At 43.9% G+C, this 21,437-nt stretch overlaps 2 protein-coding genes and 1 long non-coding RNA gene across 3 annotated transcripts in view; 2 read left to right on the top strand and 1 right to left on the bottom strand.

Annotated features, from left to right (window-relative positions):
- LOC307003863 (Golgi apparatus membrane protein TVP23 homolog B) overlaps positions 1–21,437 on the bottom strand; it is a 291,916-nt gene that overhangs the window by 97,436 nt on the left and 173,043 nt on the right. The gene's annotated exons all lie outside the window — the stretch shown is intronic.
- Positions 5,482–21,437, top strand: part of LOC307003908 — a 53,987-nt gene continuing 38,031 nt past the window's right edge. Inside the window, exons 1-2 of the long non-coding RNA XR_013798874.1 lie at positions 5,482–5,577; positions 10,219–10,276. This is a non-coding gene — a long non-coding RNA (uncharacterized lncRNA). The remainder of the gene's footprint in view (positions 5,578–10,218; positions 10,277–21,437) is intronic.
- Positions 14,858–17,560, top strand: LOC307005184 (serine/threonine-protein kinase/endoribonuclease IRE1-like). Its single transcript, XM_079625079.1, has 5 exons — positions 14,858–14,879; positions 16,028–16,155; positions 16,599–16,722; positions 16,891–16,958; positions 17,187–17,560. The coding sequence occupies exons 2-5, from the start codon at positions 16,051–16,053 to the stop codon at positions 17,529–17,531; spliced, it is 642 nt and encodes a 213-aa protein (XP_079481205.1). The 5' UTR covers positions 14,858–14,879; positions 16,028–16,050; the 3' UTR covers positions 17,532–17,560.

The raw sequence follows: 21,437 nt of genomic DNA, 5'->3' as shown, positions 1-21,437 counted from the left end.
CAGAAATGGCGCCGGGTCGGCAAATGCCCGTATGTTGTGACGTCATGTAGGAACTATGTATAAGATGGACACAGCGACCCCATAGATTTCAACGGAGAAAAGTGAAGCACTCACTTCCTGATAGCCAGGCGTACTGCGCAGGCTCAAACTGAGCTTGGTGACGTGAGCCTGTCTGACAGCTGTCAGTCTTCTAGTCGCTGTGCCGAGAGAAATCTGAATCATTCCCTTCCGAATCTCGCAGAGACGGAGAGCGTGAGCATTAGCTGTCCATGAGCTAGCAGCAGGAGCAACTTTATCACTTCTCCCTTGACTTTATCAGACGTTATGCCTCCACGTCTCCCCGATTGCCCGCGAGCTTCTCTGTCGGTCTATACGGTAATTTCTCTACAGTGCGACAGAGTCGCGCGGTTATGACGCAATCGTTAGCCTATTTTTACTAAAACGGCTTCTACGGGGCCATAACGTAAGGTACAAGGTAATGGAGCCTTTTATACATTGTCGAGTTTCTTTAGAAATAAATAATGGACAAATGGAGTCTTTGGACGCCTCAGATGTAAAGTTATTCGCTGTTAAAGTGACGCCAAAATGAATGGGAGTCAATGGAGTGCTAACAGCAGGTGAAGTTCTGCTACAATGGCGGCTCCCGGGGAGGCTTCAGTTTCCGGCGGATTTCCCCCTTGGAAGTTGACCGTATGTATAAAATATCTTCTTATTAAACTGTCTGGACACTGACAAAGTTCTCAATGCTTCGGTTTGAAGGTAGGGACCCTCATTATACTACCGTGTTAGTGTGGGGCTATTTTGAGCCTTGTTAGTGTATTAACAAGCGATTTTTATTTGTCATTACACTATGCCCTATATACTAGCGTTATACCAGCGTTATAGGCTAAACTGTTTTTAGAGATAAAACTATTTACATTCGACAATCATGAAAACAAATCTCAGATAACGGTTGACTAGGTAACAATGTGTGCGTTAGACCAAAAGGTTCATTTTGCGCCGGAGTTCTCCTTTAAAGGGGAGATGAAGCACTCAATCAAGTGTACATAATTTACAAGATGGATTTCCACTATAATCAAAAAATATATAAGAAACGTGAAAAATGTAAGGATATAAAAGAAAAAAGAAAAAACGTTTTAACTTTCGCGGCCAGGGCGCCGCCATTTTGCAGAATTCTAACCTATGATGTCACGGGGTTGGTTGGCTCTGTGTGCAGTGAATGACAGAGATAGATTACCACACAAAAAGACGACGTCTACGTTATATGTTAACTAACTGCACATGGAAACATTGTTCGCGATGTCTGCCATCATATTCCCGTTTCTTGTCTAACAGTTAGTCCAGTAAGTTAGCATGTAGCTATTTTTATCGGTCCATTTGGCGGCGACTTACCAGCTATTGATGGGACGCTCCAGTGTCTCCGCTCGGACATCCTTCAGGGAGAGCATTGCCACTTCCAACACGTCTGGGCATTAAGCCACATTAAGCGTTCTTATAGCCTAATGGTTTTCTATGGGAGGAAAATGCTTAACCGTTCATATTATGGGCTCATCTGATTTTTTTGTACATAGCCTATTTGTTAGGATTTTATTATCATAATGATTAGGCTTATAAATGCACGCACAATTATCCGTGAACTTGATTTGAACAAATGCCTTTCAACTTGTGTGTGCAAAATTCAGAATTAAATTAATGTGCATTTGACCGTTGAAGTTGTTATAGAAAGCCTTTCTTTAAAGTGAATTTCGTTTTGTATAAATTGTATCTTAATTTTAATAAATTTTTCATCAACCAATTGCCTGTATTTAATGAATAGGCCGACGAAACAAATATAACGGAGGGAGGCGCCCGCGCGCTCACTTATATGAGCACATCCTAACTTAACGAAACTCAGTGTATGCCTCACACAGACATGACAAATACACCAAATACACAAAGCTTGAGATGTTTTTAAACGAAATAATTCAAAAAGAAAAAAGAAAAAGGCTACTCTCTGATTATTTAATCCATTATTAGGCTTATTTATGTGCATTTCTCTCTATAAGCGCGTTCACACGGAGATGGCGATCGTCAACTTCATCTTTGCAGCCGAGTCGACACTTTTAGAGAAAACACTTGTTTATGAATAAAAATCAATACACGCGTCACCGGATTTACAGATGCACGCACATATATTATTTCGAAATAACGAGATACTGTGTTGAAATAACATTATTATTAAAAATAGCCTACATCTTTGTTAAAAGAATTTTAAAAAATGAACGTGAACTAGTTCATTTTTAGATATGTGAACTTAGTTCATTTTAAAAAAAAGAAAGAACTATGAACGAACTAGTTCATTATCATCTGTGTGAACTGAACTTTGAGCTAGTTCTTTTTAAGTATGAACGGGCACAACACTGACCACGCAATACATGGTCAAGATCAGCCTCTTAACAGCAGATAGACTCTGAAACGGTGGGCATCGCAGTACAGCAGCCACACTGACAGCGTTCCCAATCCCAACCCGCTCTTCTCCCCAAACCACCACCGGCTGTTCGACATACCACTGCTCGGTTCTCACGCCGTATCGGCTCAAATGCATAGGCAATGGGACACACGGGCTCAACAGGTCTTTCAAGTTCGTCTTCCTCCATTTTAAATCAAGCGCGCATTCAGTCAGGTAAAGAAATGCTGCATTCTCTTCACTAACCATTGGACCCAACCAACCCCGTTACGTAGGCTGTGACGTCACTTCAAAATGGCGACTCGCTATCTAGAAAGCTAGCTAGAAATTACGAAAATAATTTGTCATATATGTGGTTTTAACAACTTTAAAAAAAAAAAAAAAATTAGGCAAGGTGATTTTTGTAATATATGTAGCTACTACCAGTGCCAAATGATGGATGTTTCATCTCCCCTTTAAGGGAACATAGTGAGTTTTTAGGGAGCAAATGTTTCAGTGCACTGTAAGGATTTTGTGATTTAAGACGGCCCTTAACCCCTAACTGAGCTAGGGACCTGAGTGATATGCATCCAGAGTTTAGCACCTTGATTAGCTTGTTCAGGTGTGCTGGACTAGGTTGGAGCAAAACTCTGCATGTAAGTGGACCTTTAGAGACAATTTTGAGATCTCCTGCAATATGTTCTGAACTTACAACACTGGTGGTGTCCAGATCCAAGTTCTGCAGAGTTTCTGGTGATCCTGGATCAGCTTCTCAGGTCTGCTTAATTAGGGTTGGCCTCAGGACTAGATGGCAAACAATACTGTAAAGAGAAAGAAGACAAACAATATTATTATGTTATAAATCATTTGTTCTGTGTTCATCTGCTTACCTGTACAAAGTGTGCATCATCAATAAGCAGTAAATATTGAATTCGTTCCTATGATGGTGTGACGTCACGCGAAAACTATGAATTAACCGTAACGCATACTTTTAGGTTAAATAAATTAGCTTACTTCTATTCATCCATTAAACCTATTGCCACCAAAACCTTTACAAAACTATCAAAATCTCTTATCTACACATAAGATGCGATTAAAAGCTCAAAATACAGCTAGCTAAGTTAACTTGCCTCCCTAACGGCTAACGGACTTTTTCAAAGACACAAACCATTTCTATAAAGTTATATTCAATGGAAGCGAGTCATTAACATGAAAGAAAGTGTCAGACACATTTGTATGTATTATTTGTGTAATTTTAGGGACTAAACTTACCTGAAAGTAGTTAAAACAACAGTGAGAGACGGAGTTTTGCTGCATGTCAGTTGAGCTGCCGTCCCGTTTCCATGGTAACGCCGCCCTCCGCTCCAGTTCAAATATGCGTCTCGAATGTTCAGCGCGCGCGCCCATTAAAACACGTAGAAGTCAAGCAGCATTTACATAAATGTAGAATTGATGGAGTTAATTATTTGAAAGTCAGATGAAATATCCTTCAACGTGATACATTATTAAGTGGATAGGGCTGTGGCCATCGTCAAACTGTAAATGGAATGAGCATATGAAAGCATTGAAAATGTAAAACAATGTTTGAAGTCATTTATATAATCAGGCTATATTATATTATAATATAGCTTTAGAAATGGTAAACGTGGTATAGATAAATAAATAAAATTGCAAAAACTACATGATATAAGGCATGAACATATTTTCTCATAGCCTACACAGGACATGCATACAAAACACTTCAACAATCATATTTCTGGATACTCAAATTTGGTTAAAACCTTTGTAGACATAGCTTGCATGACAGCATTATAAAAACACACAAAAGTGAAACCCCATTGCCTTATATCTACTGCTTTTCTTATTGTTGTGCGGTTTATAGTGTGAGTGATATTTCTTATTTACAGAAGTTGTGCAAATATTACAATACATTTTAATTTAATTTATTTTTTTGCAATTTAATAAATTTAGCTGTCTGCTGTTTGCTCCCTGAAACAATTATTAAACTAATATTAGCACAAGTTTAGCCTCAAACCACCTGATAGTGATGGGAAGTTCGGATCATCTCTTGTTCGATCTCGTTCATCAAAATGAACTTTTTTCGATTCGTTTAGTTCAACTTCGATTCGTTTAGTTCAACTGTCTTTATACCAATACATAATTACAATGCAAGTACTCTGAAATAGAGAGTATAAAAAACTGAGTGACTCTAGTGTATTTAATCTTCAATAAACACAGCTCATTAATTCCATTCACTCCCACCTAAAAACGGGTGCGCGACTGCGCGCACGTGGGCAGAGCCAATAATAGCGGCGGTAGTCATGGCGACGGAGAGTGACAGTCGCGCAAGCCAATCACTTGTTTCGTCCCGAATGGAATTAATGAGCTGTGTTTTTTGAAGATTAAATACACTATAGTCTCTCAATTTTTATACTCTCTTTTTCAAAGTACTTACATTTTAATTATGTATTGGTATATAAAGACAGTTTAAGCCAATTTGAAAAAAAGTTCTTTAGACAATTCTGACCTACCCTACCTAGGCTTTAAATGTTATACTTTTAACAGGCAAATTCCCCGAACACATCCACTTACGCAATCTTGATCATATTCTGAATTAAGAAATTATTATAATGCAGTCCAAAATAATTTACAGGGAACATAAATAATTACTTTACCTTCCGAGTCTTTCGTTCATTTGTCACGTGACAGACGTTTATAAGAAAGAAAAACGTGTGGATTTTAACTACACTGTAAAAATAATAATTAACATTTGTGCAGCATACTATGCTTTTTGAGTCACATCATGTATTGGGAATTGTGGATAACTGTGAATGAATCTACATAAAAATACACGTTAATCCAACGAAATTCTCCAAAATGTCACAGCTACATGTTTAACAAAGTTTTCTGGATACATTTTTTTTATGTTGAACGGCAATGCTAAGATCTAAATAGTTGTTTGTTTGGTATTTTGTATGTTAAATAAATTAAAAAAGATCTAGTTTGCGCATGCGTGATGAGCAAGAACATCGCGCCAAATGCACGGGGTTTCCCTCCTCCATTTTGTGTTAGCTCCTCATTTGATCGGTGGCATCATGTTGGAGTTCGCTCATCCTGACTCCCGAGGATTTAATATTGCTCTACGGCTGTAGGTGAGTATTAATATTACTTTGAATTTATTAACGCATGACTCGTATATTTCCGAGCTGACAGTGTGTTATTCAGTGTTGATTTCGTTGACAACTATTTAATTAATAATTTAATATACTTATCGTCACCGACATTTTTCCCACAGACGAAAACGAGACGATAACTAAAGAAAAAAATTGTTTGAATGGAAAAAACTTTGATGAAAATCTATTGAAATTTTCGTTTACGAATAAAAACTAGACGAAAATGTTAGAGAGGGAGTAAAATCTTTCCGTGACAGGGGCAGCTGCCACCGGCGCCTGCCACTCTACCTGTCACCGCCATATGCGCCTGTCACTAAACCTGTCACCGCCATATGCGCCTGTCACTAAACCTGTCACCGCCATATGCGCCTGTCACTAAACCTGTCACCGCCATATGCGCCTGTCACTAAACCTGTCACCGCCATATGCGCCTGTCACTAAACCTGTCACCGCTATATGCGCCTGTCACTAAACCTGTCACCGCCATATGCGCCTGTCACTAAACCTGTCACCGCTATATGCGCCTGTCACTAAACCTGTCACCGCTATATGCGCCTGTCACTAAACCTGTCACCGCTATATGCGCCTGTCACTAAACCTGTCACCGCTATATGCGCCTGTCACTAAACCTGTCACGGCCATATGCGCCTGTCCCGCGACCTGTCACGGCCATATGCGCCTGTCCCGCGACCTGTCACGGCTATATGTGCCTGTCCCGCGACCCGTCACGGCTATATGCGCCTGTCCCGCGACCTGTCACGGCTATATGTGCCTGTCCCGCGACCCGTCACCGCTATATGCGGCTGTCCCGCGACCTGTCACGGCTATATGTGCCTGTCCCGCGACCCGTCACGGCTATGTGCGGCTGTCCCGCGACCCGTCACGGCTATGTGCGGCTGTCCCGCGACCCGTCACGGCTATGTGCGGCTGTCCCGCGACCCGTCACGGCTATGTGCGAGTGCCAGCACAGGCTATATGTGCCTGTCACTAAACCTGTCACCGCTATATGCGCCTGTCACTAAACCTGTCACCGCTATATGCGCCTGTCACTAAACCTGTCACCGCTATATGCGCCTGTCACTAAACCTGTCACGGCCATATGCGCCTGTCCCGCGACCTGTCACGGCTATATGCGGCTGTCCCGCGACCCGCGACCAATCAAATAGCTAGCTTTCAGGGTACTCGAGGTTAAAAAAGGTAAAGGTAAAATTTGGGGGAAGGTGACTGGGGGGTTGATTTGGGTGTTATTCGAGGTTAAAAAGGCCAGAATTGGTTTTACTGCAAGTTTGAAAATTCCATTCGTATACACCCCCCAATACCCCCACCTCAACAACTTCCCACCTCATTCAGCTACTATGACAAATGCATCTAATCAGCTTGACCAGACATGAACTTCAAACAAGTTTGTGTTAAACTCGCGCAGTTATTTGCGCAAATGACAGAGCATGGACCTCCACATCACTCTTCTCCATTTTCCAATGAACACTTTCAACAGTTTGGCTGAATATACACTTTCTTTGTCACCGTGACGTAAATTTACTCATTAACACAGTCCATTGATTTTAGCGCACACAGCCTTCACGTTAACCAGGTTCCGGTGTCCATCGAAAGGTTAACTATAGTGCGCACAGACTGAATTAACTGAGTCCTCAACACGCCACGCAGCCAGTGTGTCGCCGGCCTAGGTCAATAAACTTTGAAAGTCTTGCGTGCCCAATAAAACTAATTTTACATGTTCCTGTAGTATATGCTTTTATTGTTTTTACAGAGCAATATTCTTATTGGCCTATAGTGTAGCTATCGCGCTGTCGTGCCTCATTCCCTCGGCTTCACAAGACGTAGCCTAGGCTACAGCCTATATTTGAATAATCTGCATTAAAAAAAACAAAATAGGCTACAATGAAATAGCTTGCCATGACCTCTCAGCTAGTCCAACAGTAGGACTATATAGTGCAAGTTTACCTTAAGATAGCAAGGTTGGCTTGATATATGATTATTATAGCCTATAGGCTATATTTATTACTAGCCTATTATTATCATCATCATCATTATCAATATTATTATTGGTAGGCTATTATTATTATTATTATTATTAGGCTATAAGCCTACTACTATATTGTGTAGGTAGGCTATAGGCTACATGTAGAAATTAGCCCATGATATCTTTATTTAACCGTCTTTATTTAACCGTCTTTATTTAACAGGCGCATAGCCGTGACGGGTCGCGGGACAGGCGAGTATAGCCGTGACGGATCGCGGGACAGGCGCATATGGCCGTGACAGGTCGCGGGACAGGCACACATAGCCGTGACAGGTCGCGGGACAGGCACACATAGCCGTGTACAGGTCGCGGGACAGGCACATATAGGCCTAGCCGTGACGGATCGCGGGACAGGCGAGTATAGCCGTGACGGGTCGCGGGACAGGCACACATAGCCGTGACGGGTCGCGGGACAGGCACACATAGCCGTGTACAGGTCGCGGGACAGGCACATATAGCCGTGACAGGTCGCGGGACAGGCACATATAGCCGTGACAGGTCGCGGGACAGGCGCATATAGCCGTGACAGGTCGCGGGACAGGCACACATAGCCGTGTACAGGTCGCGGGACAGGCACATATAGCCGTGACGGATCGCGGGACAGGCGAGTATAGCCGTGACGGGTCGCGGGACAGGCACACATAGCCGTGACGGGTCGCGGGACAGGCACACATAGCCGTGTACAGGTCGCGGGACAGGCACATATAGCCGTGACAGGTCGCGGGACAGGCACATATAGCCGTGACAGGTCGCGGGACAGGCGCATATAGCCGTGACAGGTCGCGGGACAGGCACATATAGCCGTGACAGGTCGCGGGACAGGCACATATAGCCGTGTACAGGTCGCGGGACAGGCGCATATAGCCGTGACAGGTCGCGGGACAGGCACATATAGCCGTGACAGGTCGCGGGACAGGCACATATAGCCGTGTACAGGTCGCGGGACAGGCACATATAGCCGTGACAGGTCGCGGGACAGGCACACATAGCCGTGTACAGGTCGCGGGACAGGCACATATAGCCGTGACGGATCGCGGGACAGGCGAGTATAGCCGTGACGGGTCGCGGGACAGGCACACATAGCCGTGACGGGTCGCGGGACAGGCACACATAGCCGTGTACAGGTCGCGGGACAGGCACATATAGCCGTGACAGGTCGCGGGACAGGCACATATAGCCGTGACAGGTCGCGGGACAGGCGCATATAGCCGTGACAGGTCGCGGGACAGGCTCATATAGCCGTGACAGGTCGCGGGACAGGCACATATAGCCGTGACAGGTCGCGGGACAGGCACATATAGCCGTGACAGGTCGCGGGACAGGCACATATAGCCGTGACAGGTCGCGGGACAGGCGCATATGGCGGTGACAGGTTGAGTGACAGGCGCATATAGCGGTGACAGGTTGAGTGACAGGCGCATATAGAGGTGACAGGTTGAGTGACAGGCGCATATAGCGGTGACAGGTCGAGTGACAGGCGCGTATATCGGTGACAGGTTTAGTGACAGGCGCATATAGCGGTGACAGGTTTAGTGACAGGCGCATATAGCGGTGACAGGTTTAGTGACAGGCGCATATATCGGTGACAGGTTTAGTGACAGGCGCATATAGCGGTGACAGGTTTAGTGACAGGCGCATATAGCGGTGACAGGTTTAGTGACAGGCGCATATAGCGGTGACAGGTTTAGTGACAGGCGCATATAGCGGTGACAGGTTTAGTGACAGGCGCATATAGCGGTGACAGGTTTAGTGACAGGCGCATATAGCGGTGACAGGTTTAGTGACAGGCGCATATATCGGTGACAGGTTTAGTGACAGGCGCATATAGCGGTGACAGGTTTAGTGACAGGCGCCGGTGGCAGCTGCCCCTGCCACGGAAAGATTTTACCCTTACTGAAATGTTAGATATGGACGATTTGGGAAGACATGATCTAGTCAGAATATGTCCTGGTTTGTGTGGTAACGTTAGATGCTTGTGGGCAGGGCATTGATGCATGCCTCATAAAACGTTAAAAAAATTATTTTTAACGTCTGGGAGAAAGAGAAGAGCAGACATATGGATAGATCTGAATAAGAGTTATTAAAGAGACTCTATTCGGTAACGGACGGTTTTCTGCGAGCACACCCGAAGCTGCAGCCGTGCACTTAGAAAGCTAACGTTAACTTATACAGCGCCCTCTTACCGCGTTTGAATGGACAAATACACACAATATTATGTCTGTAACGTTATTATGTCCGTTTTTGGAGAGCAATCACTTAAACGCAGTCACTTATGTCTCTACAGAACGCTGTTGTGAAAATATTGTGCATTTGGTGAAATTGGATCCGCACATTTTGTATTAAAGTAACAGTACCTAATAAACTTAATGCCACTTGTGCTCTTAATATTAATCAAACAACTAAAGAAAAAGAGAAATCTTTTCCACATCGACTTTTGACATTTATTTCTCAAAATTACAAACCACATTTGACATATAAAAAAATATTTATTTATGAATAAAGTTGGAAAATTAAAAACCTGCTGAAAAACAAAAAAAACTTTATTTCAAGTCATATCATTTTAAATTCTCTGTCAACAGGGGGTGCTGCAGTTCCCGCGGCCATGAACCAACCCCGGGAGAGGACCCGCCTTCTGAGGTAAGAATGCATAGAGTGCGTCTTTTGATAGGTGAATAAAAATAAACACTCCAGCACTGTTATTAATGCATAATGTCCGAATAAGTCACCCCTGTTTATACTGCTAGTATGAATAGCAAAATGCTGTGTCCAGATTTGACTGTAATACAAAAAGCTGTTTCTAAATCAACATAAACTCAACTTTGACAAAAAGTAACTTATAAAAACCCAGCATCCTGGGGAAAACCAGCATCTTGATATGTACACATATAGGGCTATACAGCCATCTAGTGGTTACGCGATGGCATTGCAGGTGATAAATTGTACATCATTTAGAGACGCTCTTAAAATACACGTTAAAGGGAAACAATATTATCGTAACTCATTTTAGTAAAATAATAATAATAATTCTGGGATCCTCTCGATCAGTAGACGGGTGAAATGATGCATGCAGGAGTGCAGATACTAGGCCTACATTCAGCAGCATCAACATTACAAACTGATATGAGCAGGACACATGCACTGAATACACAGACTGAATATTTTCAGTACGGACTCATATAGTCAGCCTACTGGTGCACAGCCTGTAAAGCAATCATGCTTTATTTATTTACCTTCATACATAAGGCTGTAAAAATGTAGCTCATTTACATAGTTATAGACTTCTGATGTTTAAAAATAGCTATTGAATTATTACTGCGGGTGTTTATGAGCTGATAATGAAATTATAAAATGTCAAATTACAAAAAGAATTGTAAAATCTAAACAATCAAATTAAAGCACTAAAAAGATAGTTTGTCATGTGACCATTAGCTGACATCAGAGAACCATGAACAAGCAAATATGTTGTTAAATTACTTTAATATGAACCTAAAATCTACTGACCTAAAAAACGACTATATTGCAGTGTTATGGAATAAGAAATGCATAAAGAAACAACAGATTTGCCCTATATTAGAGTTTTGGCTGCACATTTTTATCTTCTACAACTTAACCTTTCTTCATTTTACAGCCGTTGGAGATCGTTGGAGTGGAGGCTACTTCAAACAATGAAGATGATCTAATAGTGCTTGTAGTTGATCTCAGGTGACACATATATCTATTTACTGACTTGAGATTGAGATATATTTGAGCTTCTCATGCAATCATGAGGCCCTATAATGAGTCAATTGTCTCTCAGGGAGTGATTTAAAAGTCTAATGTAATCGATATTGTGTCTGTATTTCACAAGCTGACAAAACCTGACCGTCAAACTGCAGCCAACTCAGATTTGTAACATAACATGAGTGTATATCCTATTTAGAGACTCCATTTTTGTTTAGTTTTCCATCAAGTTTGAGTTGTTTGGAATAAATTCAGCAGAATGGTTCAATTAATTTGTAAAGAGTTAAAAGCAAACCTAACGTGTCCTCTCCAACATCTTTTTTCAGTTACGAGGGGGATGCCGGTTTAGACTCAAAACTTCTCAGCATGACTTGTGGCGTGAAGGGAGTGCAGGTGAGATTATGTGTTGTGAGTTGTGACGGCACATTTGATACATGGTGCCACTGCAGAAAATAAATCTTGAAAGATAATTCCATTTGCATTCTTTAAGCTTCACGGAAAGATGACTGTGGTTTTAGACCCACTTATGGACGACATCCCATTCATCGGAGCCGTGACAGTTAACTTCCAAAAAAAACCAGTGAGTGTCTCACACGAGCGTTGAAGTCGGTGACCGTGGGGAAACTGAAGCTGCTGTGGGACAGCAAGCCAGCCCTCCCCACGGTCCACGACTTCTCCCAAGCCGAGGCCCCACCTGATGGCTCCTGGGACGAGACCGTGACCCACACCAGAGCCGGTCGGTCTCCCCACAGAGGCTCCGGGGACCCGGCCTCATCCCAGGAGCCATCAGGTGGGGCCTCGGCTTGGGAGAAGTCGTGTGTGACACATCCGCCTTGTGTGACACCGGTCCAGACGGACGATGACAGGGAGGTCATAAAAATCATGATAAACGGATTCATACCGATGATTTTTATGACCTCCCTGTCATCGTCCGTCTGGACCGGTGTCACACAAGGCGGATGTGTCACACACGACTTCTCCCAAGCCGAGGGCCTATCAGTCGGGAGACCGACCAGCTCTGGTGTGGGTCACGGTCTTGCCTCGTGTGACACCGGTCCAGACGGAGGATGACTCTCGTGGGTTGACAGTCCACCGAGATCTGAAGCCGCACAACATCCTGGTGTCGATGCCGAACACACACGGCCGCGTGAAGGCCATGATCTCAGACTTCGGGCTGTGTAAGAAGCTGGCGGTGGGCCGGCACAGCTTCAGCAGGAAGTCCGGCGTCCCGGGAACCGAGAGCTGGATCGCTCCCAAAGTGCTCAGTGAGGACGCCAAGCACAACCCGGTGAGAACACAACACATCCCGCGGGCCGCGCTTGACCCGGGTTAAGAGCTCCACACATCCCACGGGCCGCGCTTAACCCGGGTTAAGAGCGTCACGCATCCCACGGGCCACGCTTGACCCGGGTTAAGAGCTCCACACATCCCACAGTCCGCGCTTGACCCGGGTTAAGAGCTCCACACATCCCACGGGCTGCGCTTGACCCGGGTTAAGAGCGCCACACATCCCACGGGCCGCGCTTGACCCGGGTTAACCCTCGTGCATCCGCTTAAAGAAGTTGCTCCATTGTGGACAAAAATGTCCCCATCAAAATATTGGGCAGCACTTTATTTTAGTGTCCTTGTTACATGTACTTACCAGTCCCTCCATAAAAACGCTGCGTCATAAATATGCGGACTTTGGCTGATTATGCATTGAATCATGCGATCGCATAATCGCGTTTTTCTGGAGGGACTGACTTACCGTAGTAATAACAGTAAATTATGCAGAATTACATGCAACTAACCCTCAACCAAACCCTAATCCTACCCTAAACCTATAGTAAGTACATGTAGTTCATTACTCAGTACTTAAATATATAATTACACTGTAACAATGACACCTTAAAGCTGCAGTCCGTCGTTTTTCCTCTTCCATCTCTGTTAGAAATCTGCAATTGCAGTTATTCGCGGAATTATTAACTGTGCGTGGGTAGTAAATCGGCATGAAACAGCGCGGATGAACACAATGTATTGAGGCTGCCGCGTCGCTGTGGATACTGTAACGTTACTGTCATCAGCAATCTCAGAGTATACTTTTTGAAAGTGTCAACATTAGAATTTTCATCGGAAAATGTCATCTGAACAAGTAAGTAACATTCACTTTTGTTCTGACCAAATTCGGGGGGTGGGTGGAAGCATTGCAGTAGCTATATCATGCTGATTAAATCTAACGATTGCTTATATCACGTCAAAACGTGAAAAATATATTTTTTTCTGTAGCCACTCTGAAGTCCGAAGTCTTTGGGTTTTACAACTGGTGAATCTCCAGTTGTCACTGGTGATTGTCGCTTTAAACTTTCGGGATCCGCCATACCAAGTGCTAAGCTAAATCTCCACCATCATCCACACACGCTAGCCGAGACTCCTTCTCTATGTGTACAGAAGTGACGTAATGACGCAAAGACATGCTTGAAATTCCCGCGGAAATCCACCAGTACCACTGGAATTAAAATCATTATTACAAGCTTACCGTTTTGAATCGAGGTAAGGCAAGCAGATCGTTTTGAACACTGGCTGGTTACGTTTTACATTTTTTTTCAAAAATGTCTTTTTTTATATTTTTAAACCCAAAAAAGTGCCGAACTGCAGCTTTAAAATAAAGTGTAACCGACACTTTTATACAAATCTGAATCTTAGGAGCATACAAAAAGAGGTTTAAGTTTATGAAAATGATAAATTTTTTTATATAAAAAATTACAAAATTTAAATATGTTGAACTGTAAAACTGCTAGAAAATCAAAGCCATAAATCTAAACAAGTTTTGTTCCAAATTTCAACGGCGGGCCGTTCTGATCTCTAGATTTCTCTAGATCTAGTTTTATATATTTCTCTCGGTTGTTTAGTTTCCGTAGCGATTCAAAGCACACCGAGATTACTCACGGTTATTATGGCATGCAGTGATCGCAGCACAGTACAGTGTGTGTGTGTGTCGAGTGTGTGTGGTGTGACTGTCCTGTCTCGTCTCCCTCAGACCTGCATGGTGGACATCTTCTCCGCCGGCTGTGTGTTCTACTACGTGCTTTCTGAAGGACAACACCCGTTCGGGAAGTGCTGGGAGCCTATTCCCTCGAGCTGCTGTAGCCCAACACACACGGTACACACACACACACACACACACACACACACACACACTCAAGCTGCTGCAGCCCAACACACACGGTACACACACGCACACACACACACACTCGAGCTGCTGCAGCCCAACACACACGGTACACACACACACACTCACACACACACTCGAGCCGCTGCAGCCCAACACACACGGTACACACACATACACACACTCACACACACTCGAGCTGCTACAGCCCAACACACACGGTACACACACACACTCGAGCTGCTGCAGCCCAACACACACGGTACACACACACACACTCACACACACACTCGAGCTGCTGCAGCCCAACACACACGGTACACACACACACACACACACACACACTCGAGCTGCTGCAGCCCAACACACACGGTACACACACGCACACACACACACACTCGAGCTGCTCCAGCCCAACACACACGGTACACACACACTTGAGCTGCTCCAGCCCAACACACACGGTACACACACACACACACACACACTCGAGCTGCTCCAGCCCAACACACACTGTACACACACACACACACACTCGAGCTGCTCCAGCCCAACACTCATATCACACCCTGACCAACACACACACACAAACACGAGCTGCTCCAGCCCAACACACACGGTACACACACACACGAGCTGCTCCAGCCCAACACACACACACACTCGAGCTGCTCCAGCCCAACACACACACACACACACACGAGCTGCTCCAGCCCAACACACACACACACACACACGAGCTGCTCCAGCCCAACACACACACACACACAAGCTGCTCCAGCCCAACACACACACACTCGAGCTGCTCCAGCCCAACACACACGGTACACACACACACGAGCTGCTCCAGCCCAACACACACACACACTCGAGCTGCTCCAGCCCAACACACACGATACACACACACACTCGAGCTGCTCCAGCCCAACACACACTGTACACACACACACACACACACACTCGAGCTGCTCCAGCCCAACACTCATATCACACCCTGACCAACACACACCAGCCCAACACACGGTACCACCACACACACACTCATATCACACCCTGACCAACTCACACCAGCCCAACACACACGGTACCACCACACACACACTCATATCACACCCTGACCAACACACACCAGCCCAACACACGGTACCACCACACACACACTCATATCACACCCTGACCAACACACGGTACCCCACCACACACACTCATATCACACCCTGACCAACACACACCAGACCAACACATGGTACCACCACACACACACTGATATCACACCCCGACCAACACACACCAGACCAACACACGGTACCACCACACACACACTCATATCACACCCCGACCAACACACACCAGACCAACACACGGTACCACCACACACACACTATCACACCCCGACCAACACACGGTACCACCACACACACACTATCACACCCCGACCAACACACACCAGCTCATTCTGGGGTGAAGTGCACATCTGAGCCAGGTGTGTGGTCATGTGACTGTTCTGCTGTGTGCCACAGAGGGCATCGTGTGCTGTAACCTGATGGAGCAGATGCTGAGCCACGACCCGGAGACGAGACCCTCGGCCGAGCGAGTGCTGAGACGCCCCTTCTTCTGGAGTCTGGAGAAGCAGCTGCACTTCTTCCAGGTCTGGGGCGCACACACACTTATTTCTACTACGTACTGTAATGTGTCAAACGCATCATCCAGCTCAGATAGTGTGTGTCATATGTCATTTGAAAGGTCTCGCAGAGTAGAATACAACAAGCATACTTGTTTAGGGCTTTCTACTAAACTTGATTGAGTTTTTGTACATGAAGCCCCTCAAGACCCATATGTAAATCATACACAGATGCTGAATTTATGACACGTTTTCGCTCGTAACTTCATTATTTACAGCAGTCCAAACTCCGCATAATCCATCTCTCAGATCTAAAGATATTCCTCATGGACTTCTAGCACATCTAATGAAGTATATAGTAAAACATGTATCATCATAAAGCTTAGAATCTCAGCTTTTTACTGCAGATGAAAGAGATTCAGATTCTCCTAGACTGGGCAGTAAATGGCATATCTGGTGTCGTTCCGCAGGATGTGAGCGATAGGATCGAGAAGGAGCCGTTAGATGGACCAATCGTGAGGCAGCTGGAGAGAGGGGGGCGGGTCGTGGTCAAAGCTGATTGGAGGGATCACAGCACAGTTCCTCTACAGACCGGTGAGCACTCATGCATCTGGGTTACCGGTACTATCAGCTTTAATTCCAAGAGTTTGTGAATAGATTTCATGCAACTCTGCCATGATTGTCTAGTTTTTATTCTTCTTTGAATCTTAAACTTGAATATTTTGCTCTGCAAACCGTTAAATGTTCGCGTTGTTTTCACAGATCTACGCCGGTTTCGTTCGTACAAAGGCGGATCGGTCCGAGATCTGTTACGTGCCATGAGGAACAAGGTACTTGAGTTGACCATCTCGTGTTTATAGCACTCATTGTGAGTTCATGTTAGTTCATACATTAAATAATGTTAACTAACGAACCCTATTGTAAAGTGTTACCATAATTACTAAATAATTAATTGATTTGAATACACAACTAAACTTAATATTTACATCCATGTTGCAAAAAAAACATTTGCAAACTCTTCAGCGTGGTCTGAATTCTCTGATCTCTGTCTCCCACAGAAACACCATTACCGAGAGTTACCCGATGAAGTCCAGGAGACGCTGGGATCCGTTCCTGACGAGTTCGTCTCCTACTTCACCTCCCGCTTCCCTCTTCTCCTGCAACACACACATCTGGCCATGCGTTCCTGTGCAGCGGAGCGGCCGTTCCTGCCTTACTACCACTCTTCTGAACTGACTCAGACTCCGCCCACACGGACTCCGCCCACAGAGACCCCGCCCACTCTGAGCCGGCCCACAGAGACTCCTCCTACTCAGACCCCACCCACAGAGACTCCTACTCAGACCCCACCCACAGAGACTCCTCCCACTCTGAGCCGGCCCACAGACTCCTCCCAATCATAACCCACCCACAGAGACCCCGCCCACAGAGACTCCTCCCACGCATACCCCGCCCACAGAGACTGCTCCCACAGAGACTCCACCCACTCTGAGCCCGTCCACAGAGACTCCTACTCAGACCCCACCCACAGAGACTCCTACTCAGACCCCACCCACAGAGACTCCTCCCACTCTGAGCCGGCCCACAGACTCCTCCCAATCATAACCCACCCACAGAGACCCCGCCCACAGAGACTCCACCCACTCTGAGCCCACCCACAGAGACTGCTCCCACAGAGACTCCACCCACTCTGAGCCCGTCCACAGAGACCCCACCCACTCTGAGCCCGCCCACAGAGACTCCACCCACTCTGAGCCCGCCCACAGAGACTCCACCCACCGAGACCCCACCCACTCGGACCCCGCCCACCGAGACTCCGCCCACTCAGCCTGAGCTCAGTACAGAGATGCTCATACAGACAGACCCACAGGAGGCTGGAGATCCGTAGAGTCACGTGACCCGTTCAGACACGTTCCTGGGATTAGTGTGTGTGTGTGTGTGTGTGTGTGTCTGTGTGTGCGGCCTGGACCTGGAGTGTCTGGGCTGTGTCTCGCAGGGGACGCCATCGCATCTTTCAGTGCCTTACATGCTCACTCCAGATGAGGAGAAACCCTGCAGTCATTCCTTCTTCTCTGAGTGAGGGAGTTTCTGTCGCTGAACACTCGAAGTGAACGCCAGAAAACCCACTGTGCGATGTTGAGAGAGAGCGTGTTATTCAATAAATATATATATATATATATATATATTTGTACATATTTTGGCTTCAGAAAACTTTAAACACAGTTCTTCTACTTCTGGTAAAGTTTCACATCTGAGTGAGCTTTTCCTTCGCTGTCTCCAACATTACACCAACTGTATTCCGCTTTCAGAAGTTCTGGATATACGTCATAATGAAGTTATTATCCTGTATTGTGCTCATACACTTTTATATGTTGCCATTGTTTAAGAATCATGGTGAGTTCTGGATTCTGGATAGTGCGGATACGTTTTCTTTTAGCTTCACTGTAAAAAATGCTGGGTTGTTTCAACCCAATTTTGGGTCAAATATGGACACCAAACGTTGGGTTAAAAATGTGATTTAAAATGTTAACCCAACGGCTGGGTTTGTCCATATTTGACCCAAAATTGGGTTGAAACAACCCAGCATTTGGTGATTTTCTTAAACGGTTATTATAATGGAAAAGAATTGAGCTATTTTTCTAGTTTTTAGTGGACTCCTGATTTAAAAACTGTGGGCTTTCTGTTATGAAATGCCAGGAAAGACTTTATTGTGTGTCAAGTACCATGAAGATGTACGGCATTACGGCATTGAGACGTGAAATGCTGCCGTTATGAACTGAAATATTCCAGATGGAGCTTTTATAATGTTACGTGTTTTTTTAATGTTCAGGATATATTTTTAAATGGCACGTTTTGAGGGGAAATGATTCAATGCAATGCCTTTTTACATGTAGTGTTAATAAAAGCTGCTATTGTGCAATGCCAAGCGAGTTTTTGCCATTCTCATATGAGTGCAAATAGCCAAGCGTATTCACTCCACCCAACATCGCTCAGATGTTTGACCTTTAGTTTAAATGACATGTAGTGTTTACTCTGTGTAATGCAGTTGTGGAGACCCAGTACGCCTCATCGCTGTTCACTAGTAAAGCAGAATCATTAGCACAACACTTTTTAACGTTTTTAAACTGGTTAGATACAGCGAGTTTACACAAAAGGTCAGTTTTTATCTGTGTTTTCATTTCGGAGGTTATTAAGGGTGCTCGACACCATTATTTAGATGTACTTTATCACCCAACAGCAAACCGATGCTGGACCAATCACAGCCGTTTTGACAGGGCAAAACATTTCAGACTCGTAGCGTAGAGTTGGGTTTCTGTGGTTTGCCAGACACAAGTTCTTGCATGTACAGTCATAGACTGAAGTGATCACATGACCTGTTCAGTTCTGCTGGAGCAGTTCTGGACTTTGTCCAATGTGGAATGGAAGTACATTTAATTCAGTAATTTCACTATAGATAGCACTATAGTGAAACATATTATTAACTCTTGTTCATCAATGAACATTCAGCAGACGCCTTTATCCAAAGCGACTTACAAATGAGGAATACAGCGAGCGAGTCCTCGTGACGAGGCAACAAGTGCTCAACACACACACACACAGCTTAGAGTAGCATACGCCAGGGATTCAAGGAACAGGAGGATGTTTTATTTTCTGAAACGTAGCAAGTCATGTTTCTACAAGTATGTTATCAACACATCATAATTTAGATGTTGTAGCCGCTGAAATCACTGACGGTGATCCATATATATTCACTCGGATACACACTCACAGTTCACCATATTCTGCTGTGGCGGAAAACAATACAATCAATAAAAAACTTTTTGCAATTTAATTTCTGTGTAAAAATTGCTAAATATTTCTCTTTGCTTTCCCTATAGAAATTAACAGATAACTGGATTAATATTTATGAACTTTTTGTAATTTTGTGGATAAGCGATTCAATAGTCAATAATAAAGCATTTTCCTATCGATTGGCTGCAATAATCTAGTGTTTTTTTTAGTTATCTTCATTTGAAGACCCTTCTCAAGCTAATTGTAATGCATTTGTGATTTGTTTAATCTGTGTATTATGCAATTACGTTATTTTATTGATTGCCAGCCACTTTTATGGTGAAATTACTGGTTTTCAAATACATGATGATGCATGTAAATCAGGGATTTTTATTGTTTAACATCTGTTTCTTGTGAAATAAAAGAATGAACTAGGAAATATAAAGGTAACACAGTCATAAAATTGTCCTCATAAATACCAGATTAGCAGAGTTTTCTTATTGCAATATTTCTGCATATTCGCCATCAAAGGTCAGGTGTGTGTGGGAATATATTTAATATCATATCTAGATCAGGTTCTGTCAATTCCCCATTGCCCAGTGATCACATGAGGAGCTAAAGCTACACTGTGAGCATGAACTGGATGTCATCAGTTTAATGATCAGATTGGCTCTGTTCTTCCACTGAGAGTCCATATGCACAATATTAACCTGGTTATAATGTCATGTACCGGTGAAACCCGACAAATGAGAATATGGTGCAAAAGTTCATTTATTTCAGTAATTCAACTTAAAAGGTGAAACTAATATATTATATAGACTCATTACATGCAAAGTGAGATATTTCAAGCCTTCAAGGTTTCCATAAGCTGTAAGCCATAATCATAATCAAACAATACAATGAAGGAGATTGGTTCAATAAACAGAAACTCAAAATATTAAGTTATCTGAACCATATTAATCATCTAAGTTGATTTGACAAAAGATAAAACGTTGTGATAACAAATCCTAAAAATATTTTTAGTGCCGTAAATTATGCGTATTACATGCAACTAGCCTAATCCTAACCCTATAGTAGGCCTGCATAATATTACACTGTAAAATAAAGTGTAACCAAAAGTGTAACCATTAAAACACGTAGAAGTCACGCAGCATTTACATAAATGTAGAATTGATGGAGGTAATTATTTGAAAGTCAGATGAAATATCCTTCAACGTGATACATTATTAAGTGGATAGGGCTGTGGCCATCGTCAAACTGTAAATGGAATGAGCATATGAAAGCATTGAAAATGTAAAACAATGTTTGAAGTAATTTATATAATAGCCAGGCTATATTATAATATAATATAGCTTTAGAAATGGTAAACGTGGTATAGATAAATAAATAAAATTGCAAAAACTACATGATATAAGGCATGAACATATTTTCTCATACACTGTTAGACCTTACCGGGGTTTTTTTTACAGTAAAATACAAATGTTACTGGCAACGGCTCTTGGTCGCCTTCACTTTTTTAAAAGTATGTTTTCCCACTC

This window comes from Phoxinus phoxinus, assembly GCF_949152265.1.
Source record: "Phoxinus phoxinus genome assembly, chromosome: 1".
NCBI lineage: Eukaryota > Metazoa > Chordata > Actinopteri > Cypriniformes > Leuciscidae > Phoxinus > Phoxinus phoxinus.
This window is presented reverse-complemented; position numbering and strand designations above follow the sequence as displayed.

Coding starts and splice junctions, on each gene's coding strand:
- LOC307005184 (XM_079625079.1), top strand. CDS start 16,051: ATGGAGCAGATGCTGAGCCACGACCCGGAGACGAGACCCTCGGCCGAG. Junction 16,156..16,598: donor AGCAGCTGCACTTCTTCCAG/GTCTGGGGCGCA, acceptor GTCGTTCCGCAG/GATGTGAGCGATAGGATCGA. Junction 16,959..17,186: donor TACGTGCCATGAGGAACAAG/GTACTTGAGTTG, acceptor TGTCTCCCACAG/AAACACCATTACCGAGAGTT.